Source organism: Podospora pseudoanserina, assembly GCF_035222485.1.
Source record: "Podospora pseudoanserina strain CBS 124.78 chromosome 7 map unlocalized CBS124.78p_7.2, whole genome shotgun sequence".
NCBI classification, from domain to species: Eukaryota; Fungi; Ascomycota; class Sordariomycetes; order Sordariales; family Podosporaceae; genus Podospora; species Podospora pseudoanserina.
Window position 1 is genome coordinate 964,728 of NW_026946672.1, and position 23,631 is coordinate 988,358.

The 23,631-nt window shown below is 52.7% G+C and overlaps 8 protein-coding genes across 8 annotated transcripts; 3 read left to right on the top strand and 5 right to left on the bottom strand.

Moving 5' to 3' along the window:
• Nucleotides 1-89: 89 nt before the first annotated feature.
• TFC7 (C6 zinc cluster transcription factor-like protein) lies at nt 90-2,236 on the bottom strand (the record flags this gene model as incomplete). Its single annotated transcript, XM_062949890.1, has 3 exons — nt 90-1,050; nt 1,118-1,923; nt 2,201-2,236. The coding sequence occupies 3 exons, from the start codon at nt 2,234-2,236 to the stop codon at nt 927-929; spliced, it is 966 nt and encodes a 321-aa protein (XP_062796066.1). The 3' UTR covers nt 90-926.
• A 2,270-nt stretch (nt 2,237-4,506) lies between these two features.
• On the top strand, nt 4,507-9,334 carry QC764_702230 (uncharacterized protein; the record flags this gene model as incomplete). The annotated part of the gene is made up of 4 exons (XM_062949888.1): nt 4,507-6,951; nt 7,017-7,775; nt 7,842-7,984; nt 8,043-9,334. The coding sequence occupies exons 1-4, from the start codon at nt 6,929-6,931 to the stop codon at nt 9,332-9,334; spliced, it is 2,217 nt and encodes a 738-aa protein (XP_062796067.1). The 5' UTR covers nt 4,507-6,928.
• QC764_702240 (uncharacterized protein) lies at nt 4,512-6,320 on the bottom strand (the record flags this gene model as incomplete). The annotated part of the gene is made up of 1 exon (XM_062949889.1): nt 4,512-6,320. One exon carries the CDS (start codon nt 6,318-6,320, stop codon nt 4,512-4,514), a length of 1,809 nt encoding a protein of 602 aa, XP_062796068.1.
• Nucleotides 9,335-10,370: 1,036 nt separating the features above from the next.
• Nucleotides 10,371-13,229, top strand: QC764_702228 (uncharacterized protein; the record flags this gene model as incomplete). The annotated part of the gene is given in 5 exon segments (XM_062949887.1): nt 10,371-10,611; nt 10,780-10,869; nt 10,964-11,857; nt 11,873-11,901; nt 11,923-13,229. 3 exon segments carry the CDS (start codon nt 10,371-10,373, stop codon nt 10,990-10,992), a joined length of 360 nt encoding a protein of 119 aa, XP_062796069.1. The 3' UTR covers nt 10,993-11,857; nt 11,873-11,901; nt 11,923-13,229.
• Nucleotides 12,116-12,727, bottom strand: QC764_702225 (uncharacterized protein; the record flags this gene model as incomplete). Its single annotated transcript, XM_062949886.1, has 1 exon — nt 12,116-12,727. One exon carries the CDS (start codon nt 12,725-12,727, stop codon nt 12,116-12,118), a length of 612 nt encoding a protein of 203 aa, XP_062796070.1.
• A 445-nt stretch (nt 13,230-13,674) lies between the features above and the next one.
• Nucleotides 13,675-14,466, top strand: QC764_702224 (uncharacterized protein; the record flags this gene model as incomplete). Its single annotated transcript, XM_062949885.1, has 1 exon — nt 13,675-14,466. One exon carries the CDS (start codon nt 13,675-13,677, stop codon nt 14,464-14,466), a length of 792 nt encoding a protein of 263 aa, XP_062796071.1.
• A 125-nt stretch (nt 14,467-14,591) lies between these two features.
• Nucleotides 14,592-17,318, bottom strand: ADE13 (adenylosuccinase ade13; the record flags this gene model as incomplete). The annotated part of the gene is made up of 5 exons (XM_062949884.1): nt 14,592-15,952; nt 16,002-16,547; nt 16,601-16,714; nt 16,857-17,228; nt 17,295-17,318. The coding sequence occupies 5 exons, from the start codon at nt 17,316-17,318 to the stop codon at nt 15,524-15,526; spliced, it is 1,485 nt and encodes a 494-aa protein (XP_062796072.1). The 3' UTR covers nt 14,592-15,523.
• A 733-nt stretch (nt 17,319-18,051) lies between these two features.
• On the bottom strand, nt 18,052-23,211 carry QC764_702210 (uncharacterized protein; the record flags this gene model as incomplete). The annotated part of the gene is made up of 7 exons (XM_062949883.1): nt 22,825-23,211; nt 21,822-22,738; nt 20,879-21,724; nt 19,402-20,511; nt 19,062-19,339; nt 18,350-19,005; nt 18,052-18,288 (listed from the first exon to the last, which is right to left on the bottom strand). The coding sequence occupies exons 3-7, from the start codon at nt 21,010-21,012 to the stop codon at nt 18,052-18,054; spliced, it is 2,415 nt and encodes an 804-aa protein (XP_062796073.1). The 5' UTR covers nt 21,013-21,724; nt 21,822-22,738; nt 22,825-23,211.
• Nucleotides 23,212-23,631: the final 420 nt, after the last annotated feature.

Genomic DNA, 23,631 nt, shown 5'->3' on the forward strand with positions numbered 1-23,631 from the left:
CAATGCAGCTCTCTGGACATCCCAACCTCAGCTGAATGCCTTTTTCGACTTTTCGGTCTTTTGATGGCCAACTTTTCCGCTCGCTCTGGTCTTTGGACCCACATACCGCCCAAGACTCTATCATATATCACTTTTCCCCATCCCGTGCCGCCATCGCCAACACAGCATCTTTTTGCGCAGAGATTGGACTGTCGTTCATTTCCCTCTCCGCTCTCTCGCAGATCGGAAGCGGCATTTGTAATTGGCGAGCAGTGACTATGAACTGATGCCGCACCTGTTGGCGTCTTGGGGGGCCACAAGGGCCGTACCAGTACTCGACCTGGAAGCTGGATCGATAGGGCTCACGTTCTCTCTCTCTCACTTGTCCTGCTGGCTTGCCCCTCTGCCTCTACCTGATTCAGGAACGAGCGTCTAGAAGGTAGATACTCGAAACAATGACCATTCTGTTCTGAGGCCTGTCTCACATCAACAAACCAAGCTGCCCACTGTCTCCAAGCGGGGTATCTTATGACGAGGAAAATGACCTCTCACTCTGCTCCTCGGCCAGCCCAACACGCCAAGCCGAGTTGCAGACGCCACCATTGACGTAACTCGATGGCCCCGCAGACGGATAGATCTGGTGCTCCCCAGAGGGAGGCTTGAACTAGGGATGGTAACACCGCAGCTGTCACATTTTGGTTTCCTGGTACGCATATCATCATGATGATCATAGTGTTGACGATAGCACACTCCTCACAAAAGGAAATACGAACATGAGGACATGGTGTTGTTCAATTGTTTGTTGTTGTCTCATACTGGGAGAAAAGGGAGGAGGTTCTCGTCTGTGCGCTGAAAATCACTGCCTCCATGGAGGGAGGAAACAGTCCGCCAGTATGGACAGGATATGAAGCTGACTTCGCACAGTACCAGGAGCAAAGCAACGAGTATCAAAGCTTTCCCCGATTTGTCGACCCACCCCCTCTGCCCTCGACAACCACTCCCAGCTGTCCAGCATCGAGCATGCTTTGTCCCGAAGCAGTACCGAGGAACGACTCGTCTCCAGAAAAGCGCCTGTCACAATAGTATAGTCAGCATTGGGGCTCTGCAGCTTAGCAACATGATATGTCGAGTTCCTTACCAGCCTCGCTCCTCCCCTAGTGAAAGATGACTGCAGTCACTATTGAGTTCACACATCCACCCCCCACCAACGCCCCGACCACCTCTCCAGGCGAGATCCTTGTGACGATCTGCAGCGTGTGCAGCAGAGGCCCCTGACGAGGTTGCAATGCCATCGCCGTCACACTTAACTGTCCCGGATACGGTTCCCGCGGGGGATGCCCGTCGCCTGTAGACACTCAACCCGCAGGTGAAGGCCCGAAAGTCCTCAGTGTCGATGCTCTCCGGCATGTCACCAGTCAACACTCGGCCCAAAGCGATTATGGTGGCAGCATGTGAGCAGAGCAGAACGGCACGCACGCCCTCTCTGTCGCACTGAGCAATGAGCTCGTCCATGGTCCTGGCGACTCGGTCATGCAGCTCATCAACACCCTCTCCCATGCGGGTCGGCGTTACTAGCGGTCTGTACTCTTCGTCGAGCAGGCCCGGGAACAGCGGCCTCAGAATTTCATGGGACGCTGGGACCGGGTGCTCAAAGTTGGCTGCTCCATACCACTCACCCAGACCAGTCTCGCCCCTTATGGACAGGCGCTTGTCAGTGACGATGGCCTTGCGCACAAAGGGTTCGACTGTCTGAAGACATCGGTAGTATAGACTGGAATAGACGCGCTCAATGGGCGGCTCTGCCTTCAACAGCCGCTCGCCGAGCTCCCTCGCTTGATCAACGCCATGGGATGTCAGAGCCGGATCAGCCGCTCCGCCAGTCGGCGACCGTAGGGTCGCTGTGTAGGTGCCAGTGGCGTGATCAACGAGCCAGTTTGATCTGAACTGATAATTGGATGTCAGCATTTCCACTACACTACTGCACAACACCGCAAAAGATGGTCATGACGCTAGCTAGGCCACCCTGAGGTCTCGAACCTCCCTTGATCTGCAAGTGCCAGCCACGAGCTTCAATCAATCAAATAAGAAGAGTCAAGACAACGGACGGGTAAGGGTCTCTGACGATGCGTGGGAACAGAAGCACAAAAAGGAAATTCATCAACGTCAAAACAAAAACAGTCGACATGACAGAACTGAGCGAGAAGAAAAACTTCACACTTACCCCATGACGGGCCACGTAGATCACCTCCAGTGGCATGATGTAGACGAATGCAGGGACAGATGGGGGAAATAAATGTGAGTGAGTGTGTGCCTAAGCTGGTTGGGGTTCTTTCTGCTTTCTTCTTTTCTTTTTTTTCTCCAGGTCACGAACCGACTCAAGGTGGTCCGAAACTTTGGGGGGGGGGAAATAACACATGAAAAGATCAGCAAAACCGTTCGTCTCAAATTCATTCGACCGCACACAATCCATTCTCGTTTTTTTGTTGCTGCGTACGCACTGACGGACGCAAGAAATTTTGCAAAACAGTACACACACAGCAAGGAGATTAGGGGGATTGCCACAAGAGGATTGGCGCGCGGAAGAGACCGTTGATAATACATGGGACACGCAGTTTCCACACGTTTTTTCTGTCTGTCTTGAAGGGTTTTGTTTGGATGAAAATAGGGGATGTGATTTCGGTGTCTGTGTGTTTTTGTTCCCCTTAACTTTTTTAAAGGGTTGAGATGGCAGGAACCAGGACGATCAGGGTCCTTGTTGTCAGCCATCACTGGCACATCATTGGCATGTGGCATGTGGAGTTTACTGTGTATGGTGTTGATCTTGGGGTTGCAATGCACCTTGTCATCTCGATCAAGGGCAACTGCTGGTTGGTTCCACAGATAACGGATGAGATACCCTGTTCCCAATACATTGGGCACAGGCAGACAGGTTGGGCTGCATAGATCTGACGACAGCGATTTGGGATTTGGGAAGGAAAAGAGGAGAAATGGGAGGAGGGTATGCACCTTTGAAGGGGGGGAGTGAGTTGATAGGTAGGAGTATATAAAACCCCCTGGGCGTAAGTGTATGTAAAGAGTGTATGAACGGGGTGTGTGAGAGCGAACTCTTTCTTGAGACTTTTCAGAACTTGCCCCAATATGGACAGCCCGAAAAATTGCAGTCCAGACACTGGTCTTTTAAAAATGCTCGTCCAGAAACAGACAGAGTGAAAAAAGTTGAGAAACAAAACAGAGACAAGGGAAACGGCACTCCCGTGACACTCCCGTTTGTGACAATGACAACTTTGACTCAGGGTTACAGTCAAGAGAAGGGACTGGAAGGGTGTGCTGTTTGTGATGAGGAGGAGGGCAAAGATCTCGATGACTGGGAACATGGACTGAGGTAGGTGAGGGGAAGGAGGAGAGAGGTCAGGCTGGAAACGGCAAAAGAGGAAGAAGCTACGGAAGTTTAATTTACTCACACAAGTGTACTTTAGGTAGTACTTTTTGGTCTGAAAGGTTCTCGGGTATAGTACTAAGACTGGACTGGACTGACTGGATGGGTGTTGTCGGCTGTGGTTTGCTGAGATCCGGGTATGCCCTGTGATATTGAATGGGTGACGTTTTCGAAGTCTTCAGAGCCGAAGAATAGCGGTGATGGATAATTCAGATTTTGCCACTGCAAAATGTGAGGCAATCTTGAATTAGCGGTGTTGTGTCGAGTTGTGTAAGTTATTGCGTGCGCATGTATATGTGTGCTGTATGTGCTGTAATATGCACGCAGTTTATGCAGGTTCTCTCGTCTATCCCGTTGTTCAGTGGTTGTGCTCTGCTATGTTGTGTGTGTACATATATTGGGTATATGCAGTATATATGACCTGTAAGAAAAACCAGAGCCGAAGCCGAGTGCCCCGCCCTCCCTCGTTTCTTGAAGGTTCGCTGTTGTATGAGGTGGTGTTGGGTGGTGTGGGTGTGTCTTGTCGGGACCAGTCCCGTGCCGGAAGATTTTGTCCTTTTGTGGCTTGCGGTAGTGAAGCTGTGATGAAACGGGGAGTTTTAATTCTGCAAGATAGTTTTGAAGGTTTGACAGCACTTTTCTCTGGAGAATCTGAGAAACAAGTCTGGAATCGCTTCTCCGTGGAGAGTCGAGGGGAGTTTGAGATCCGAACAATGGCGGGGAGCCGAGGCACGCTTGTGAGATGTGCAAGTGGCTCATATAACCCTAACCCTATGCAATCCGGTGATATGTCCCCGGTAGATGGGATGAAAGGGAGGAAGTAGGGGTCGCAGGCGTTCATGCACACCTGAAATTGTCCGAAACATGACGATCCCGAGAGCAGTGCGGCTGGAGCCTCCATTCCAACCCTTTTCTCAGCTGTTTGGTAAATGGTGGTGCCAACACTTCAGCTTTCACGGCAGGCAACTGCAGGGCGGGTGTGCAAAAGCATTTCGTGATCTTCAGCTTTGACATTGTCGGTAAGGCCAGAAGCAACTTGTAAAATTCATCAAATTCGGTGTATAGATAGTAACAGTTTGAGCATAGGTAAAATGAGTTACCTCTGCCGCAGCTCCTTCTCGTGCTCCACCCAGAAGTTGGCACACTGCCTATGCCCCCAGAACTCGATCCACCACTCACCGAAACTGTCTTCGACTTCATAGTCCACCTTGGCGACCCGTTCATCTCGCTTCAGTCCGCAGACAACGCATGCTTTTGGGGCGGTTGGTACATTCTTTGCCGCGGTGACAGCCATGTTTGTAGCAAGCTCGGGAATCTTGAGGTTCTCATGATGAGCACTGTTCATTGCCGCGACAACGCCCCGTAGCCTACCGACTTGCTTCTTCCAAACCTCGATGACCTCGGCTACTTCTTGCTCTTCACGGATAGACTGAGTCTTATCTATACCGGCCAGTTTCATGCCTGGTTTCCCGCCTGCAACCGCAGCAGAGATGGTCATGCTTTGTGATAGGAACTTGTCCCTGTGCCAACGCTGCTTCCGACCTGCTATTAATCTTGACACGACCGTGGCTAAAGCTAGGTAACCTTTAATGAAAGAGAGGGTCTGGGCGGAGCCGATGATCCGTTGGTAGCCTGGGGAGGTGGTTGATAGAGTAAGGAGAGGTTTGAGAAGGGTCGTTGTGGCAAGATCGAGTAGTTGAGGACAAAGTGAGAGAAGAACCGAGGGTGGAGGAATGTTGGTCGGGGGAGGACCGCGAGGTTCGTGTGATGGCGTTGGTTGTGCCGGTGGATTGCTATGTTGAGGGGCCTTTTCTTCTGTTGCTCCCCAATCTTGCCATTCCCACTCTGAATTTGTCGTTGGGGCTGGGGCTGGCTTGGATTTCGAGGTTGTCTTGATTTTGGGCTGTGAAGCTGTTTTGATGGCGGGTTTTGTGGTGGTATCTGGGATGTCTTTGAACTCCTCCCACTTGTTGCCAAAGCCGTCACCAACCTCAGGCCATGCTGTAATAGGAGATGGCGAAGCTTGATTCGCTTCCTGGATGTTGCGTACTCCTGTGGGCGGTTTTACTTGAAGTTCCTTCACAAGATCGGGCTTGCGGTCATGAAAAGATGATCCGTAGGGTGACTTTGGTGCCTTCGGGTAAGCTGAAGGACTCCCATGGAAAGCCGCGTTGGAAAGAGACAACCCCGGAGGTGCTTTCTTAGATGATGGGGCCGGGTCCACGTCTAGCCCAAGCAAGTCGTCTACAGGTTTTGTGGTGGGCTCTGTTACAGGGGCAGGCACAGCCTCAAAATCACCAAAGTCATCCTCATTGATGTCCCCATTCTCCGCTTCAAAATCGGCATCAAAGAGCACATCAGGGTCCGGGTTTCTCTTCGGTTTATGCGAGTCCTCCAGTTCAAGGTTGAACAGTTGATTGCCCATCAAGTCCATGGTCGATGCCCTGGTGACACGGGTTCTAGATGGTGGGCTGGTGATATTTGTCAGTGGAGCCGGAGGCTGCGGCGGATCGGCTGGCTTCGTTGCAGCCTCAAAGTCCCCCCAGTCATCTTCATCCTCCTGGTCATCTTGTACTGGTGTGGATGTTTTTGGAGGCGCTTGTGTTGTCGTACTCTGGCGTTGGAAGCCCCCCGATCCACCCAAATCACCCCAGACATTGCTGTTATTGGTCTGAGGATGACCGAACTGAGCTGACGCAAAAGAGCTTCCTTGTGTCGGTGCCAGCTGCTGAATAGGCGGCCATGGTGCGGATTGCTGGCTAATTTGAGCTTGCGTTTGCAGTTGAGGAGCCGGTGAAGCGAAGTCCAAAAAGGAGAGGGAGTCCTGAGCTGGTTTTGTCTGTTGCTGCTGAGGTGCTGTGCTTGATGGCGTGTCTGCGAAAGCCGCAAAAAGATCGGCCGACATTATCAAAGTTTATCCTTATGTGGTTTCTTCATACAAAATCCAAAGAGTAAGGTAGTTGTCGTTGGGGTGGCTGTTGGACGTCACTTCGAAGGACAGGGTTAGAAGAGGCTCGAAGATTGGCGAGGTGGGGCTCACTGACAGGATCGCTGCAAGGTCCCTCTCTGGACCCTGGTATCTCGAAAGCTTAAACAACAGATGGTGGGAGAAATTGATGACTCACGGCTTTATCGTGATATCTTCTCAAGATGAGGCTCTTCGAGTCTCTTGGTTGGGCAGCCTGGAGTTATCTCTGCAACAGGTTCAGAGTTCACGAATTGGATGGCCAACGATGCGGCGACGTCCAGACAGGAGGCTTGGGAACAGGGGGCTGATATCCATGCCATGCGCCACATGATTGGCTGGGAAATGTGCCCCACATTCAGCTACCACTGACAACGTTCCTTGTGCTCACCACCAGGATCATTACCCTTGTTTCCTACACATGATGAATAGCTCACGAGTTTTATGATACATATAAAAGAGCCTTGCCATTGAAGCCATTTCAAAAGACGTCCAAAAAACAAGTAGACGGACGTTGGGAGGCTTGAAGAGCATGTTGAGCGTGCATTATGAGGTCACCAGGCGAAACAAAGTAAGACCCACTCTCCCCCTCTCGAGTCTCGAGTCCATTTATCACTAACACATAACTAACCACAGATTGAGGTGGGAGGAGACATTCAAGCATGGGACCAGGATATCTGACCTCCAACGGGCCATCAAATTCAACGGTCCAGAGAGTCCATGCGTAGCTGGTCTACGCTCTCTCTGTTGGAAGGGCTTCCTGCTATTCCCGCACGCTCCCGCTGAAGAATGGCCTCAACTTTTGCGCCAACTTCGAGACTCATATAATACCCTGTGCGAACAGCATCTCAAATTTATCAGGCATCCCGAACAACTAGCCGCCCTATCCTTCGATCCCCTTGCAGACAATCCCGACTCTCCTTGGATCACTGTGCGCAAAGATGAAGCCATCCGCGCCGAGATCCAGCAAGATGTCTCGCGGCTTCCCGATGATCCATTCTATCACCAGGAGGTCATTCAGACCATGATTCTGGATATCCTGTTCCTCTACTGCAAACTCAACCCTTCCGCTGGCGGGTACCGTCAGGGAATGCACGAGTTACTTGCGCCAATTGTCTATGTCGTTGCGCAGGACTCGGTGGACGGCAAGCAGTCTTCAACGGTTGATACTCTCGATCCTACGATAGTGGAATTGTTGGACGCTTCTCAGGTCGAGCATGACTCCTTTGCCTTGTTCTCCAAGGTTATGGACCGTGCTGGCACTTTTTACGAGGTTGAGCAAAACACAATCGTCGAAAAAAGCAAATACATCCATGAAGTTGCCTTGCTCAAAATTGATGAGGAGCTTGCGAACCATTTGCGAGACATTGAAGTTCTGCCGCAAATATTCTTGATGTAAGTGTTTCTATTCCTCACATAGAAATCTCGGACAGTGACCCCATTGACCAGCCTACCTTGTAGACGATGGATACGCCTCCTTTTTGGAAGGGAGTTTCCCTTTGAACAAACCATGATATTATGGGATGCCATCTTTGCCTTTGATCCCAACTTGGAGATGATAGATCTCATATGCGTAGCTATGCTTCTCAGGATCAGATGGACGCGTATGTCAACCTTTCAAACACGCGTGGCATTGTCATAGCTAACCATACCCTATATCAGTCCTCGAAGCTGATTACTCGGTGGCACTCCAGCTGCTTCTGAAATATCCAGCCCCTCCACCACCGCACGGCCCTCACACCTTTGTCGACGATGCTTTATATTTGCAGAAACACTTTGATGCCGCGGGCGGTGTCGCACTAATCGCCAAATACAGCGGTAGACTGCCTGCGGCAGCATCAGTGGCATCAACAGCAACCTCGACCCCTGCACGGTCATCCACCCCATCATTTTCAGGCTTTGGTTCACTCCGACAAAGAACTCTCGGTGCCAGGTCACCGTTATCTTCCACAACAAAACTCTTGCAGCAACCGGGTGGGGTGGAGGCTATCCTGCGCGGTGCTGCCAAAAATGTCATTGAGAAAAGTGAAAAACTCGGACTTAACGATGCTGTCCGTGATGCTGTTGGGGAAATACGTCGCAACATGCAAGGCTTTCAAGAGTCTCGAAGTTCGCCCAGAATCAACAGATCACTGTTTCCTGGAAACACTCTGGCTGTTTCCATTTGGGAGCAGAGGAATCGTCAGTTAGCAACCATGTTGGAAGAGTCAATCACGAACCTCAAACAGCTGGTGGCCTCTGACTTTGAGGGCGACAAGCAGAAACAGCTCGAGACAGTGGAACTTGCCACGGCCAAGATCCAGTACGTGAAGGCCTGCTTGGAGGATTCCACGCTGGATTTGCCAGAGGAAGAACCTCCGACGCTGGCAACATTGAGCATTTCTACCCTCCCCGAAATCAGATCGCCGACGGTTGCGTTGGATACCACACCGGTGGTTATGACATCATCCGCCGTTGAAGAAGCCAGAAGTTCACTCTCGTCGCCGGCTTCATCGGATAGAAGCAAGCAGCTGTCGTCGGTGCCGGAGGAGCCACATGCTGAACCTGTTGCGGAGGAAATGGTTGACAAGATGGACACTGATCCACCAGAAAGAAAACAAACACCACCGCCACCAGCCCCAGCCCCCGTCCCCAACCCAGAACCGTCGACTTCTGTTGGACAGACCCCTGCAACTAGCCCGACCCCTAAGGAGCGCCCGAAAGGACCGATACCTACACGGTCAACCTTGGCTCAGTCCTCTTTTGCGTGGATGTTGGAGCCAGACACTACAATATCAGCTGCTCGGCCGCCGCCGAGTAGGCCTCTGAGCGGCAGTGGAAAGAAGAAGCACAACCCCAGCCGGGAAAAGAACGCGTTCTTGTTTGGAGAAGTGGTTCCGAGTGATGGAGCGGCAGGGGAAAGGACAGTATCACCAGACGAGATCTTTGGACTGCAGCCGATCAGGAAGGGCTGAGTTTGATAATGTCGGTTCAACTTCTCTTATAGACTGGTGTACCTAGCAGTTTTTATATCTCGACAAGACCCAGCAAAATTCTCGCCGACATGGGGATCCCCTCTCTGTGGCCTTTCATCCTTTTTAGTTCTCGTCCTTCTCTCCTTACCATGCCGTCCAGGGCAGCGCAGGGAGAGCATTGAGAGCAGCGAGATCATTGAGAGAGCAGCGAGAGCAGTGATGGCACTACTACACGACCACAGCTCCCCACGAGGATATACAAATGGCGTGTTCTCCTTTACCACAGCAAGAACTTGGGGGTCCGCGGCAGGATCTTGCGGGGAAAAGGATCCCTGGCTCACCGTCCAGAAGAAGAAGACCTTTCTCGGCCACTGCGGGATGGATGTGTTGGGCGCCAGTGTCGTTTGGAAGTCGCAGATATCCGAAAGCGTGATACCGCTGTCCGGGTGGGGGACGACTCGGCGGTTTTCCAGATGTACCGACCGGCGTATTTGGTCGGGAGGGTGGTGGTGGTGTGTGTTGATTCTGAGCATGGGCACGGCCAGGTGGTGTCTTCGCTGGAGAAGCAGTATTCGATGGGGGATTTTTGGTGGGCGGCGCCGGGGCCGGTCGTGAGGATTTCGTTTCGGAAGGGGGAGTGTGTTGCCAGCTTCAAGCGAGATGACGTGGGCGGGGAATTCAGATCCTCCTGATAAGCAGATATCGTACCTGAAATCGTGAAGCTTGTTCCTCGTGTTCTCCATGGTACGAGGCCGCCACCGGATAACTCTAAAAAGCCACTTCCGGCCTATTTAACTCACTGGCCTATCACCAGGAGGAGTGCTGCTCGTAAGAGTCCCTCCGAATAAAGTCAGGTGAACCGAATGTCCGCATCTATGTCCCGGGCAGGACGACCAAAGGGCTTCCACCCGGGTATCGTCATGCGGAGCTCCTTGAAAGTCTCCACCAACGCCTCATCCAAATCGTCTTCATCAAACTCCCATCTCTTTTCGGCGCGCCATTCATCCCACTTGGCCCACCGTCTCCTGCCGCCATCATGCACGAGCCAAAAGGTCTCAATGTGCCCAAAATCACACTCCATGGCAGGGCCGTGCCAGCCTGCCTCCCAGGAGGACCTATCAAAAGGAGAGTCGACGTCGTCCAGCAAAAGTTCAACCTCCTTGACACTTTTCAGCTTGTCAATAAGCTCAAACAAGAAGTTCGAGACATATCCCTTCAAGCAGGGAACCGCCAGCCGCCTCGGCATCAACATCGTGGCAATATGATCAACAACGACCGTGTGCAGTGAGTCTTCCAAAACCAATGTGTCAAGCTCCCAGTTAGCCCAGGTGTATTTTCTGTGCGAGGAGGATTCTTGACTATCGTCGTGGGGGGTGCAATCCAGGTACATTTTGTGATACACGGGGGGGTGACAAGAGGTTAAGAAGCTTCGTGCCTCGCTGCAGGTGTGCAGCGGTGCTGGAATCGGGGGTGGGCCGACGGCTGTGTCGTAGGTCTTGGAGGCACGGAGGGCGCGCAGTCTGCGGGGGAAGGCGGTGAGTTCCCATATCTCCAAACGGATTTCGAAAGGAAGAAGGGGGAAATGATGAAAGGTTTGGAGGTTGGCAGCTGATTCTGTTGTCATTTTAGATCGCTATCCCACTGCGTATGTGTGGTGATGAAGGGTGAGTACGGGTGGGTTTGGGTTGGAATGGCAGAGAGTTCCATTCTATCTTTTAGGCAGCTGCCTTCGCTGCCTGTCGCCTTGTCAATATTCCATAGGCGGCCCATGACATCATGGGATATACACTACTATCAAAGTCTCCGTGGTCTCCAACGGCACGAACGGCCAGTCTTGATAATCTTACCTGGATAAGTCCTCCTCCTCTCCCCCCGCCACTGATCCAGCCACTCATCCCACCTATCCCATCTAACTCTATCGCCGCCATTCTCGGCATAAATCCCCAAGCAAGTTCCGTTCCCCGCCTGGCCCCCTCGCAAGCGACGTAAACCTCCCTCAAGTTGTGGAAATACCTGCGCATATGGCGTAAGTATGTACCCGTACGTTGGCTGGTGTTCAAGCCCCGCCCCTCAGCATCGTCCTCCCAGCCAAATGTCAACCTCAGCGTCTTGAACCGCAGACGATAGGGGATGAATCTCTTGAGGTCAGATTTGTCTATTGAGAAGCTGTCAAGCTCCCAGCTTACCCACATATACCGATCGTAATCCACGTGACGGCCCCAACCGTGCACCTGTCCGGGACTCTCTGTTTCACGAGGGAGACATGCCGAAAACTCTCCCTGATACACGGGGTGTGACCCCCGAGTGAGGGCATTGCGGGTTTCGCTGCAGGTGTGAAGGGGGGCCGGGATGGGGGTCAGGCCGGTGATGAGGGCTGGGTACCACGGTCAGGGGTCTTCGCTGTTGGGTTGGGCGTCGGGGTTGTTTTTGTTTGTGATGCGGACTTCCACTGTGCGAGGGGAGGCGGTAAAACGCCAGATCTCGGCACCGAGTTCGAAGGGAAGATGGGGAAACAGGTGGAAGGTGGTGGTGGTGGTGGTGGTGGTGGTGGTGGGGTTTGGTGATGGGTGTTCCATTGTGGTTTACAGGTGTGTAGGTGGTGTAATAATATCCTTGGTGAATGTAGGGGCGATGTTTTCGAGTGCCTAGGTGCCCCTCTGTTCACGATACGACACTAATGTCTTGCTTATCATTTGATCCCTTACAGTAGCGACTACCTGGCTATCCACCTGTTTCCCTCTGTCTGGAATACGACCAGGACTTCACGGCGCCCAGTCCTCATCAACCATTACTCCCACCACTCTTTGATGCCCTTATCGTTGTCTCCATGTTCACGTCATTGATATCAGGCATGCGGTACCCCTTGGCTCTCAAATCCAGCAGGCTAATTTCCTCAACTTTCCCCCACTGTTTCGGGGGCCACGTGGTATGGCATACCACCGCATTTTCGGCGCCGCAAGGCCATAAGGGATCGTAGCACGCAGGCGCCAACCTAAACTCACTCGCTTCATAGCAGGTGGTGCAGATCGTTTTCACCTTCTCGAAAGCACTTAGTTTCCAAAGGTATTTGATTTCAGCTGCGCACATTGGACCGCCTGGTATTGAAAACTTGAGATGCTTCACAAGGGGTGCGAAGGAGGCATAACTGGGAAATTCGCAATCAAAACCACTGTTCCACCTCAACTCCCTGGTGTCGAGGGTGTCGATCTCCCAATTGATCCACACATAGCGGCGCTGCCCAGTATCTCCTTCGAACTGGTTAACGGGGGCGAGTTCAGAGCCAGCCGCTGTATAGCCGGCCCTCATCAGCTCCCCGCGGGACTCGCGGCACACTTGCAAGACCAGAGGGGTCGGATTTGGGGTGAAGAGGGTGAGTGAGATACGGAGTTGCATCGGCGGGGGGTTCGCGTCGATAGGGGCTTGGAGGGGCTGGACGACGAGACCAGAACTTGCCGCAGACTTCGAAGTAAACGGTGCGAGGCTGGATGGTCAGACGCCAGATCTGAGCGCAGAGTTCGGCGGGGAGGCGAGAAAAAGTAATGGAATTCTGGCTCCGGTTGGTGTTTCTTCGGTCTCCCCAGTTTCTTCGGGTTGTTCGCGTTCTTCTCCTGGTTTCTACCCCTTTTTCTTTTGGCTGTTGTATCGGTTTGAAAAGAGAGGGCTGTTGATTGTTGCAAGGCAAAGAGTGTAAGGACACAGGATGGACCAAGATACCTTGACTGTGGTTGCCCACAGAAGGCAGCAGCGAAGCTCTTCACGTGCCCCAGGTCCACCTGTATCTCTGGAAAAGGAGGAAATACTCCAGACATAAGAAATGATCAGCCAAGCACTCAAGTGCTGGAATATGAAAAGGCGGAAGGTGAAAAAAGCTATACAACAAGAGGGAAAGGGCGATAGAGGTAGAAAATGTGATGAGAAAGAGCGAAGAATAGGTCTCATCATGGAATCATAAAAACCGTCTATAACAGCGCTCCGGACATCAGAGCTGCATGAACATGCAACGCGGGGAACGGGACGGCTGATAGAAGAAAACCTCTTGACTTCTGTGGTCGAGGTTCCTGGGATTTTCTGGCGGCTAAAGTCTTCCCCGAGTATACGCATCTCGTAGAAAGAAAGCAAACTGCCGGGACGTCTGTACGTGGACGGCCGCGTCATGTCGACCAGGTCTTGTTTGTTCATGTGAGGCTTTTGAAAGTGAAAGACCCTAATCTCATTCTTCTTCTCTAGTCCTCCTTTTGCAGGCATTTACTCACGCCATGATCTTGTAGCTTTGACCATGAAACTCAACTCACAAAGCATCATGCCAGCAGTATAACCCACCACCGAACCATCCAACCAAAATGTTGCCCTCCTCACCATCCCTCCTCCTCCTCCTCCTCACAGCTCTCCTCCTCCTCCTCCCCCTAACCACCGCCCAAACCACCACCCCTCCGACCCCTACAGCCCCCAACCCCAACCGTCACCAAAATCATCTCCCTCTTCTACCTCAACGACCGCGCCCACGACGACTTCCCCAGCCCTACACCCCCACCCCGCACGCCATCCCCGGCCGTGTAATCGCCACCGACTCGCTCCTCAACTTAACAACCTACATCGTAACCAAAACCCAATCCTTCCCCGGCCGGCACCGCCCCCCCTTTGGAACCAACCCACCCCCCTGGGCCAAAACCCTCACCTCACCCCTTTCATCCCTCCCAACACCATGGTGGCGCCCAAATTTTGGTGACAGGAACGGCACAGGCCAACCGATTACCATCACCCAGGGCCCCTCAACATTCATGTTTACTGGTTCGAGGGGATGGGAAAAGGGGCAGAGTGTGGTTAATCGGTGTAGTTTGGGTGGGACGACAGAGGCGGTTTGTAATTTGACGCATGTGGGGAGCGCGTGGTATACGGGGGATAGGGGGTGGGAAGGGGAATATTCGACTTATAGTTATACGTGGACGGAGGGGGATAGGTTTGGGTTTGTGGGGGTTACTGTTACTGCTGGGGGGGAGATGTTGAGTGAAGAGAATGGGGGTGATGATGGCGTGAGGTCCGCTAATGGGGGAGTTGGCAGGAGGGGGGTGAATAAGGGGGTGATGATGGGGTGGGTGGTTTGGGTGGTGATGGGGTTGTTAGGGGGGTTATGATAGGGAATGGATTTAGAACAAAAAGAAACGAGGGTTGGCAAAAGTTGATTGTGTTTGGAGTAAAGTATGTGTGTTGTTGAGATGAAGACTGAGGTATTGTTTTCGAAGGGAATTGTATAGGCAAACTGGCTGACATGGTTGTTTATTTTACGTTGTAAACAAAAGTCCTCAAAACCCTCACTACCGTTGAAAGCCGCTATGAACGACAAGAAGCTGTGGGCAAAGCCCTTTGTCTGTTGACGACAGTCCCTTCCTCAATCCTGTTCCTTGTGTGTGGCCTCATCCGACTGGGAACTCGCAATTGACCGTATTTCCCAGATCTGCACCCGCAGGTTCCGATCCTCCATCACCTTCTCCAACCCCAGCGTCTTCCCCCTCCCCTTCAAAACCCGACACAGGTCCGTATCCTTCCGAATCTTATCAAATACCGTCAAAATCTTCCCCGCATACGCAGGAGGAAACCTCATTCCCAATCCCGTCTCAACCTCCGTCCCAAACCTCCAATACTCATCCTCCGCCGAAATAACATGAAACTTCATCTCGAATTCCCCCCAAAACTTCCGATAGTCATCCACCTCCCGAATAATATGAAAGCTCGTCGAGATTAGCAAGCCTCTGCCCCCCGAGGAATGTCTTGTCCCACTTAAACTTCAACTTCTGCACAAAACTCTCATACGGCAACACCGCCCGCTCAAACGCGCGCTTGTCGTCCCCGACGGAGATGATGCCCCTTTCCCAGTTAACCCAGATATACCTCTGCTCCAGCGGCCAAGGCTTCCACTCCGGCTCCAACGCCGGTAATACCAGCTCGACCCGCTTCTCCCTCTCTTCCTTCTCCAGCCTGAGCTGCGTTTGAGACTTGAGACGTTGTTCGTCCTTGCCGGGCCTACGGGATCGGCCCCGATGAGGAGGTAGATGTATCAAGCGAAATAGCCCTACTTATACTGGCTAAAGACACGGTGCTTATAATAAGTTTTAATTCATTTTGCCTACCCATTTTATTACCCGCAAAGTTTATGATACACATTTGTCCAGACCCCAAATCCAGACAGATCCTCTAAATAGAAAGCTGAGCAGTAGAAGCCTTATCCAGCGACTCCTTGTAGTTGGCCAACTTGGCGGCGACCTCGCCGTTGCAGTAATCCTCGACAATCTTGGGGCAGTTGCCGATAAACAGCTTGGGGTCGACAAGGCTGTCGATGTCGCCCCAGACGGGACGGAAGAACTCGGTCTTCTTGATGCGCTCGAGAAGGTCGTTGCGGCCGCCCTGCTGCTTGACGACATCGGAAGCCTGGTGGGAGAGGACACGGACCTCCTCGTGGGCCTCCTGTCTGGAAACACCGTGGGTGGCGAGCTTCATGAGGATGGACTCGGTGGCCATGAAGGGAAGCTCCTGGTCGATGCGGGAGCGGATGACGCTTGGGTAGAGGACAATGCCGTTGGTAACATTGTCCAATGCTAGGAGGATGGAGTCGGCAAGGAGGAACTGTCAAAGTTAGCCATGGTAACCAAGATGCACCGAACCCAAAACATACCATCTCTGGGATATCCATGCGGCGGATGGCGCTGTCATCAAGAGTTCTCTCAAACCACTGAGTCTCAAAAGTGGCAGTAAAGTCGGCAGGCAGACGGGCCAGCTTGCGGCCAAGAGCAGTGATACGCTCCGATCTCATGGGGTTTCTCTTGTAAGCCATGGCGGAGCTGCCAATCTGGCTCTTCTCAAAAGGCTCCTCCATCTCCTTCAGGTTGGCCAAATGTCTGATGTCGGAGCAGATGCGCTGAGCAGTAGCACCAAGAGCGCAGACAGCGTTGGCGACTCTGAGATCGACCTTGCGGGTGTAGGTTTGGGTGGAGATGGGGTAGGCAGAAGGGAAGCCAGCCTTCTTGCAGAGGATCTCGTTGAGTTGGACAATCTTGTCGGCGTTGCCCTCGAAGAGCTCCAAGAAGGTAGCCTGGGAACCGGTGGTGCCCTGGGCGCCACGGAACTGAAGTCTGTCACGGACAGTCTCGATGTCCTCGAGGTCCATCATCAGCTCCTGGATCCACTGGGCAGCACGCTTGCCAACGGTGATGAGCTGGGCCTGTTTGTGGTATCAGTTACAGCCCAGTTTTGATCCCTTCAGAGAATACTGACAGGCTGGTAGTGAGTGAAACCGAGGGTAGGCAAGTCCTTGTACTTGAGGGCAAACACCTGCAAGTTCTGGATAACCTTGGCGAGCTTGGGAAGAATGAGGTCCAAAGCCTTCTTCTGGAAGATGAGATCGGCATTGTCGGTCACTGTTGATGTTAGTTCCCTTTTTCACTCTTCTTCTCATTGCCAGTCCTCCAAAACTATTCCATCTCCCCAACCACATTCACCCCCAACCGAAAGAGCAAAAATCAAAACTCACCATAACAACTCGTAGCCCCCAAATGGATATGTCCAGCAGCCTTTGGCGCATCCTATACGTCCCCCCATTAACATCATCCCCCTTTTCCCCTCCCCCTTCCCCTCTCGAGTTACTCACCTCACCATAAGCATGCACATGCGCCATCACATCGTGCCTAAACTTGGCCTCATACTCCCTCGCCTTGTCAAACGCCTCATCGCTCACCCTCACATTTTCCCTCATCTCCTGGATCGCATCCTCGGGGATCGGCAAGCCCAGCTCCCTCTCCGCCTCGGCAAGCCAAACCCAGAGCTGGCGCCAGGTTGACGCGCGCTCCCGGGCAGAGAAGATGGTCATCATCTCTTGGGAGGCGTAGCGGGTGCTGAGGGGGGTCTTGAAAGTTTGCGTTAGTACATCATGTCATGGCAGGAATGAGAGAGTGGGGAGGGGAGAACATACGACATATTTATCGTAGCTGGACATTTTGGCGGTTGGTGTCTTTCTCTTCTTCTCACTTCTAAAGATTGATAATGAGAAATAAGACGATATGAGAATGAGGCTCAAAAAGATGATAAAAGCTCAGCTCATACACAATGAAGAAAAAAAAAGGAGGGGCACTCTCTCTCGGAACTTTTTTTTCCTAGCTACCAAGCAGCTGCGGTAAATCGCGGGGGAGGGGCAGAGGCAGCGTCACCGGCAACTGCTCCAGCTAGTCTGTGGGGTCCGCTATTTGCAAATGTCATGTCCCCCCGCTGTCGGCCACCCCACATTGAAGCTTGTCTGACAGCCATGACAGCTTCCGTGAGGGTGGACATGGTGAATGATCGCCACTTGATAATCTAACCTCAGATCAACATCATGTCATTCATGCCTCTTTACACCGCAACCATTGGCCAATCAATCCTCACAATGAACAGTTCGGCTTCTCAGGCTACCTTCATCCCTGATAGAATTTTTCTTCATCTTTTCTTATAGAACTCCTCACACCGTCGTAAGACTCTTCCCTCTCTCTACCCCCCGACATATACATTTGCAAACAAATAAATACGAAACAGATAACCGAACTCCCCCTTCCGCAAAATCCCGCTCACACACACACAAAGCCAAATATCCTCCCCCACTATCGTCACACCTCATTAACTTTCCCCTGTCATATCAATACACTACTACCGCTCCGTTCGTTCTATTCTTGACCATCTCTCACAAGACCGGCCTCTCAACTCCAAAACCCATCCATCTCAAACCCAAAATCCCCTCCCCACATCCCCGGGTTCCAATCATAATCCATCGCCCCCCCATCCCAGCTATCCGTCCCCAGATCCTGACTTATCTCCTGCACCAGCGTCGCCGTCGCATCCGCCAGCGTCATCGGCGCCTTCTCATACAGCTCCGCCAGCTGCGCCGTCGTTTCCGCAAGTTGCGCCGTCGACTGTCCATCCTGCAGATCTTGATCCTGTGTAGATTATCCCGTTAGCCATCACTGAACCGAAAAGAGAAAGAAAAGGAAAACTCACAAAAGCCTTCTTCAACTCTCTAATCTTCCTTGCCAACTGCGCAAACGGATCCTCCCTCTCCCTCTCCTGCCCTTGCTGCGACCCCCCCATCCCACTCCCCCCACCACCCACCACCCCCTGAGGCGTCCTGTAAACATCACTCGGACTGTTGTAGTTGCTCGCCCCCGTCATCGTCCTGCTCCTCTTCTTCCTCCGTCCGGCAGTGTGCTCCATGTCCTTGATATGTCTCTCCAAGTACCCATCAAATTCTCTTCGTACTGTCCTCACGTCCCACCCTGGCAGTGACAAAGTCATGAGCTTGAGCATCCTGACAAACACATAGGTGAGATCAAACGAGGACATGGAAATGAACCTGGGATAGTCAGACTGATCCGATGCCGTGCGGGCGTGCATGTACTCCTTGACCAGGCGGACGCATTTCATAAGGATGTCGAGGCGGTCCTGCAGGGGGATGACAGAGGCAGGGCGGCTGTTGCTCGAATGCGAAGAGGGCGTGTCGTTTCCGAGACCGTTGGAGGGGGATGTCTTGAAGCTGGGGTCTTCGTCTTCTGGCAGGGAGGATGCAGTGACTGATGAGCCGCCTATGCTGCCGCTGGTTTTCAAAAAGCCTTCGTAGATGAGGAGTTCAGCGACTATAAAGTGGCCCTTCATCGAGACTGTTGAACCGGTTAGCAAGCATTGCCTCGTGCGAAGGGAGCAGACGGAAACTTACAATTCTCCATGATCCGCTTCGGCACCTTCTTCTTCTCCCCATGCAGAAACAGCCTCAGGTTTTCCACCACCTGATTCCACGGCCTGCGCTCCTTCAAAGGCTTCTTGTACCAGTTGGCCAGGTTCATCGAAATGTGCTGAGACACCCGCTGCACCCTGACCAAATGAACCACTAGCTCATCATCAGGCGAGCTCTTTTCCGTAATCAGCACCTTGCAGCACCTCATCAGATACGGCGAGGGCATGAGCTGGTCCGGGCAGTGACTTGTGGTGAAGGCTCTTTGATCTTTGTCAGTCTTCATCCAACAACAAAGACTTGCCAAAGAAAAAAAACAACTTACACAGTAACCAAATAATACGTCCCCGCAAACGCCCTCATTCTCTCCAATGCCTCCTCCGACCTAGGCTGCCCTCCCAGACCCGCAATGGCATTCTTCTGCTCTTGAGCATCCAAAACCTCAAACTTCAAACTCGCCGTAAAGCTCCGAATCAAAAACAGCAGGTTCGTCGTCTTGGCCGCCACCAAATTGTAATGATACCACGCCAGCAGCACCTGCGCCCCCTGAAGCAAGTCCAGCCCCGCCCCCAGCGACGGCTGGCCCTTTTGGCTGCTCTGCTGAAAGGCTGCCACGCTGATGTCTCTCAGCAGCTGGTCCCCCAGTGCCATTTGTCTCCTTCCATCGTGATGGCACGCTTCAACCATGACCCCTTTCCAGAAAAAGGGGCGTTGTTCCTTCATTTGATGGGCACTCAAGTTTGGTGGGACTAGAGCAAAGGGGTAGAGATGCTGCATGTGGGAGCGGTACTCCTGAAGCAAATCTTCGGCTTCTTGGCCTTCAGGCCAGATCGAGTCTGAAGCATTGGAGGATGTCATTGGCGAGGGGTGAGAAGGCGGAGAGGCAGAGGTCATCATGGCGTCTGGCATGACAGAACCTGCCGCTGATACGGCCAGGCCGCCCAGGGTTTGCTGGTGCTGAGGGTGATGCTGGTGTTGATGATGATGATGATGACCATACTGAGGTGTTTGGTGGTTGCTAAGAATAGGTGAAAACTTGAGCTCGCTCGGTGGCAAGAGGGCCTCGAATGGCTCGCTGTTCCATGGTGCTTGCGTGAAATGGTGGTTCGTGACAGAGATCTTGGGGCCACTGCTGGTGCTGTGATGATAGTCTGGTGAGATGGCTGGGAGGGGTTGCTGGCCATCAAGTTCAGAGCCTCCAAGAGAGGAGTGATGGTGGTTCTCGAGCCCTTCACCGGTGCTGGCGCTGCCTGGTGTTTCAGACTTTCCTGAGCTCCCTCCGGCACCGGCACGACCGCCTCCGGCCGCTATCTGCTCTGTGAGGGCCTCGAGACGTCTTTCAAGTTCGGCCACGCGGGTTAACTTGCGGTCCTTTCGCCGTCGGCGAGGCGGAGCCGGAATCTGTTTGGTGCATTTCTTCTTGAGACGTTCGCATCTGTATAGCGGTGAAGCGGTGGTGAGTCAGTTGACGCACAGAATGTGAGATCAAGATCTACCGGACTGAGATCGGCATTGACAGCGGAGATGAGCATGAAGTGAAATATGCTTAAGGTGATGACAGCAGCAACACAGCAGACAGCCTGATCTCGTCCATCGATCTCAACCGCCCGATTTTGCTGCCCGCACCCGTGCCCGGTCTGGACTTTGGTATATGGCAAAGCGCGGCGGTGAAGAAGAATGAGAGGTGTCAGAAAAAAAGATGTCTGGGAAAGACAGCCGGCCGTGGAACCAGAACAGTGCCCAAGATGAAAGACAAAAAAAAAAGCAAGAAAATATTAATTAAAACAGATCGACAAACATACCGTTCACACTTTCCCAACGGGCCAGAACCAGGCTCACACTTGCATTTTGCAAGCGCACAGGTCCCGCATGCCCTCGGGCCCTTGGTAGGCTTCTTGGAGGAGCCATCACCGCCGCTATCCTCTACAGACTCCATGGCGGCCTGGCACGAGAGTTCGGGCACCGGCACCTTCTCCCTCTCTTCCTTTCCTCAAGAGAAGCGTACTTCTTCCTCTCTTGTTCCCGTCTATCTGCTCCCTTAATGTCGTGCTGCCAAAGGGAGCAGAGTACGAGGCGGTCACAGCAGGGCCAGCCACGGCCGCTTGCTTGCCGCTCCGCAGGCTCGGTGACAGAACTCGCCCACCGCAGAACAAGGTTCCGCGATCGGCAAGTTGAGCTGCCGCGCTCTGCTGCTGCGTTGTTTTCCTGGGAATGCCCCCGGGGCCGGAAGCCAAAAGATCGGAAGGGAGATCAAGAGGTACAAGAAGCGGGGACGGAGCCCAGGAGGCCTTGACACGGAGACGGAAACACGGGGTTGGGTTGGTGTAAGTGGAAGGCTGTCCTCCAAAAGAGCAGGTCGCGTTGAACGTATAGGTTTGATGGAATCCGGGGATAAGATTTGAATGCTATGCAAATGCAATCGGGAACCGATTTGGAGGGGCGTGTGGTGTCTTAAAACCGTTGACGAGAAAGAAGCTCTCTCCCGCTCTCCCCCGCCGCTGAAGAACGTGGTGATAAAGAAGGAAGATGCGGCCTTCCCTTTCCCCAGAAAAGAAGAATAACGCCAACCGCCAAAAAAAGAAGTGACAAAGGGGTGTGCTGTGTCGGAGAAACCTCGCTTGATACTGACTGATGATATGGTTCCAAATCTGAGGATGATCAGTCGATTGAGAAAAAGATGCCAATGATCGAGCAGCAAGAGGACGATGAGGAGGGGGACCCGAGCAAACGGGGTGGGTAACTAACAGGTGGGAGGGACGAAGGTGACTTTGGGACGCGGACGTAAGACTGGAACATATGCAATGCTGTGTTCGTGGGACGCGAGTAACAACCCATCCTTCCTATAAGATCAGGCTGTACATCTCGCCCAGTTCTCGCACTTTGCTTCCTAGAGGTGCTTCCTCTCTTTCACTATCCTACAGCTCCAAAAGAACCAACCGCCTTGCTGTCGTCATCCTTCTCTCTGGCCACCCTTCTCGAGGCAGCCAAGACATCTCTCCCCCGAAACTCAAACGCCCTCTTCCCCACCCACTACTCACTTATCTGATGGCTCGTCCAGTGTGAGGTCGTACACAAAACTTCTCTCGTCTAATCGAAGGATGCCTAGAATGTCACTGCCCTCTCCATGTCTCGCCCGGTCCCATCCTTCGACTAGCCTGAATCAAAAGGGTTCACCGACGAACATCTTCTTCAACAACCAGAAACAGAATCTGCCGGTTCCCTCGGTGCCCTCGGCAAAGGATCACAGTATGCCACAAGTCTTCGAGAATAAAGACAAGAAGCCCCCAACGTTTCATTAAACTACAAAGTGTACGAAGATCTGGGTAGGAGTCGGGAAATTCCGTCGGTGTGAGCACTCATCCAAAGTCCTCCGACTCCGTTCGTACATATCCCACCCTCTTTTTGTCGCCGTTGGTTGGTCAGTCTCCCTCCCACAACGACCAGCGGCTGAAGCGGGCGAGCGGGCCCAGATCCGAAGCACCACTCACGGAACAAAGGCGTGATCCTCCTCAAGCACATTACTGGCGCATATTCGAAGGAGGGCGTTATCCTCAGAGCTAAGAGCACTAAAAGGCGGGCGGGCGGCAGTGGCTTGAAGCATAAGCAGCAGCTAACAAGAGCTGTGCCGTTTGAGAAAGATCCCGCCCAAGGCTTGGCACCGGCTGCCTTCGTTTTGAGCATCTCACTCAGCAATTCTTTCTCTTTGCATGCAGCTGCTCTGCCTGTGTTGGTCTTATCAACGACTTGCACAGTTACACGGCTCGACGTCCGCCTCGCCCACCTCGCCCAACCCGCCAACGATCTACGGGCACAGCTCAGACACCTTGCAGCTTGCTTGCCTTGCCCTACCACAACATCACCAACTTTGGTTCGCTGTGTGATCCTCGTGCGTGCCGCGAAAAAGAAAGGCCGAGACCGCTGGGGATGTTACCGTGCCTTTTGAACCACCATCAGAAGCTCGGGACAACAACACCAACAAGAAGAAGAAGAAGAAGAAGCACAACAACAACACCAGCCTCTCTTCATAGTTCTCTTAACATCTACCCATCCAGAGGTCAGTATCAGCTTCCATATCTCATCCAGTCAGACCAGCCAGACCACTCCCTATCAGGTAGCATCCATCCACCCACCTGTCCATGTCGTGTTCCCCCCCGTCTGACAAATAAATTTGGATGGGCCACACGCGCGAGGGCGATCCTCGGCGGGTATCTATCGAGATAATGCACCATCTTAAAATCCTTCGTCGACAAAATTGGCAACCGAAATCCCACTCTACTACACCGGGTGGTAAAGCTTCCCAGACTAGAACTAGATGACAAAAACAAACAAACCTACATCAAATGAACCCCACACACTGGAGTTGGGTTATTTAGCTACCAAGCAAGCCCACGTAGAGAGCTCATCATCAAGCGTTCAAACCGAATACGTGAACTTTGAAGCAAACATAAAAGCGAATACGCGAACTCCTCCCAGACGTGGCTACTGTCTTGACCATTCAGAACATAACATTCCCATACACTCGCCTCCCAACCCCCCCTCGGCGAAAAGATCCATC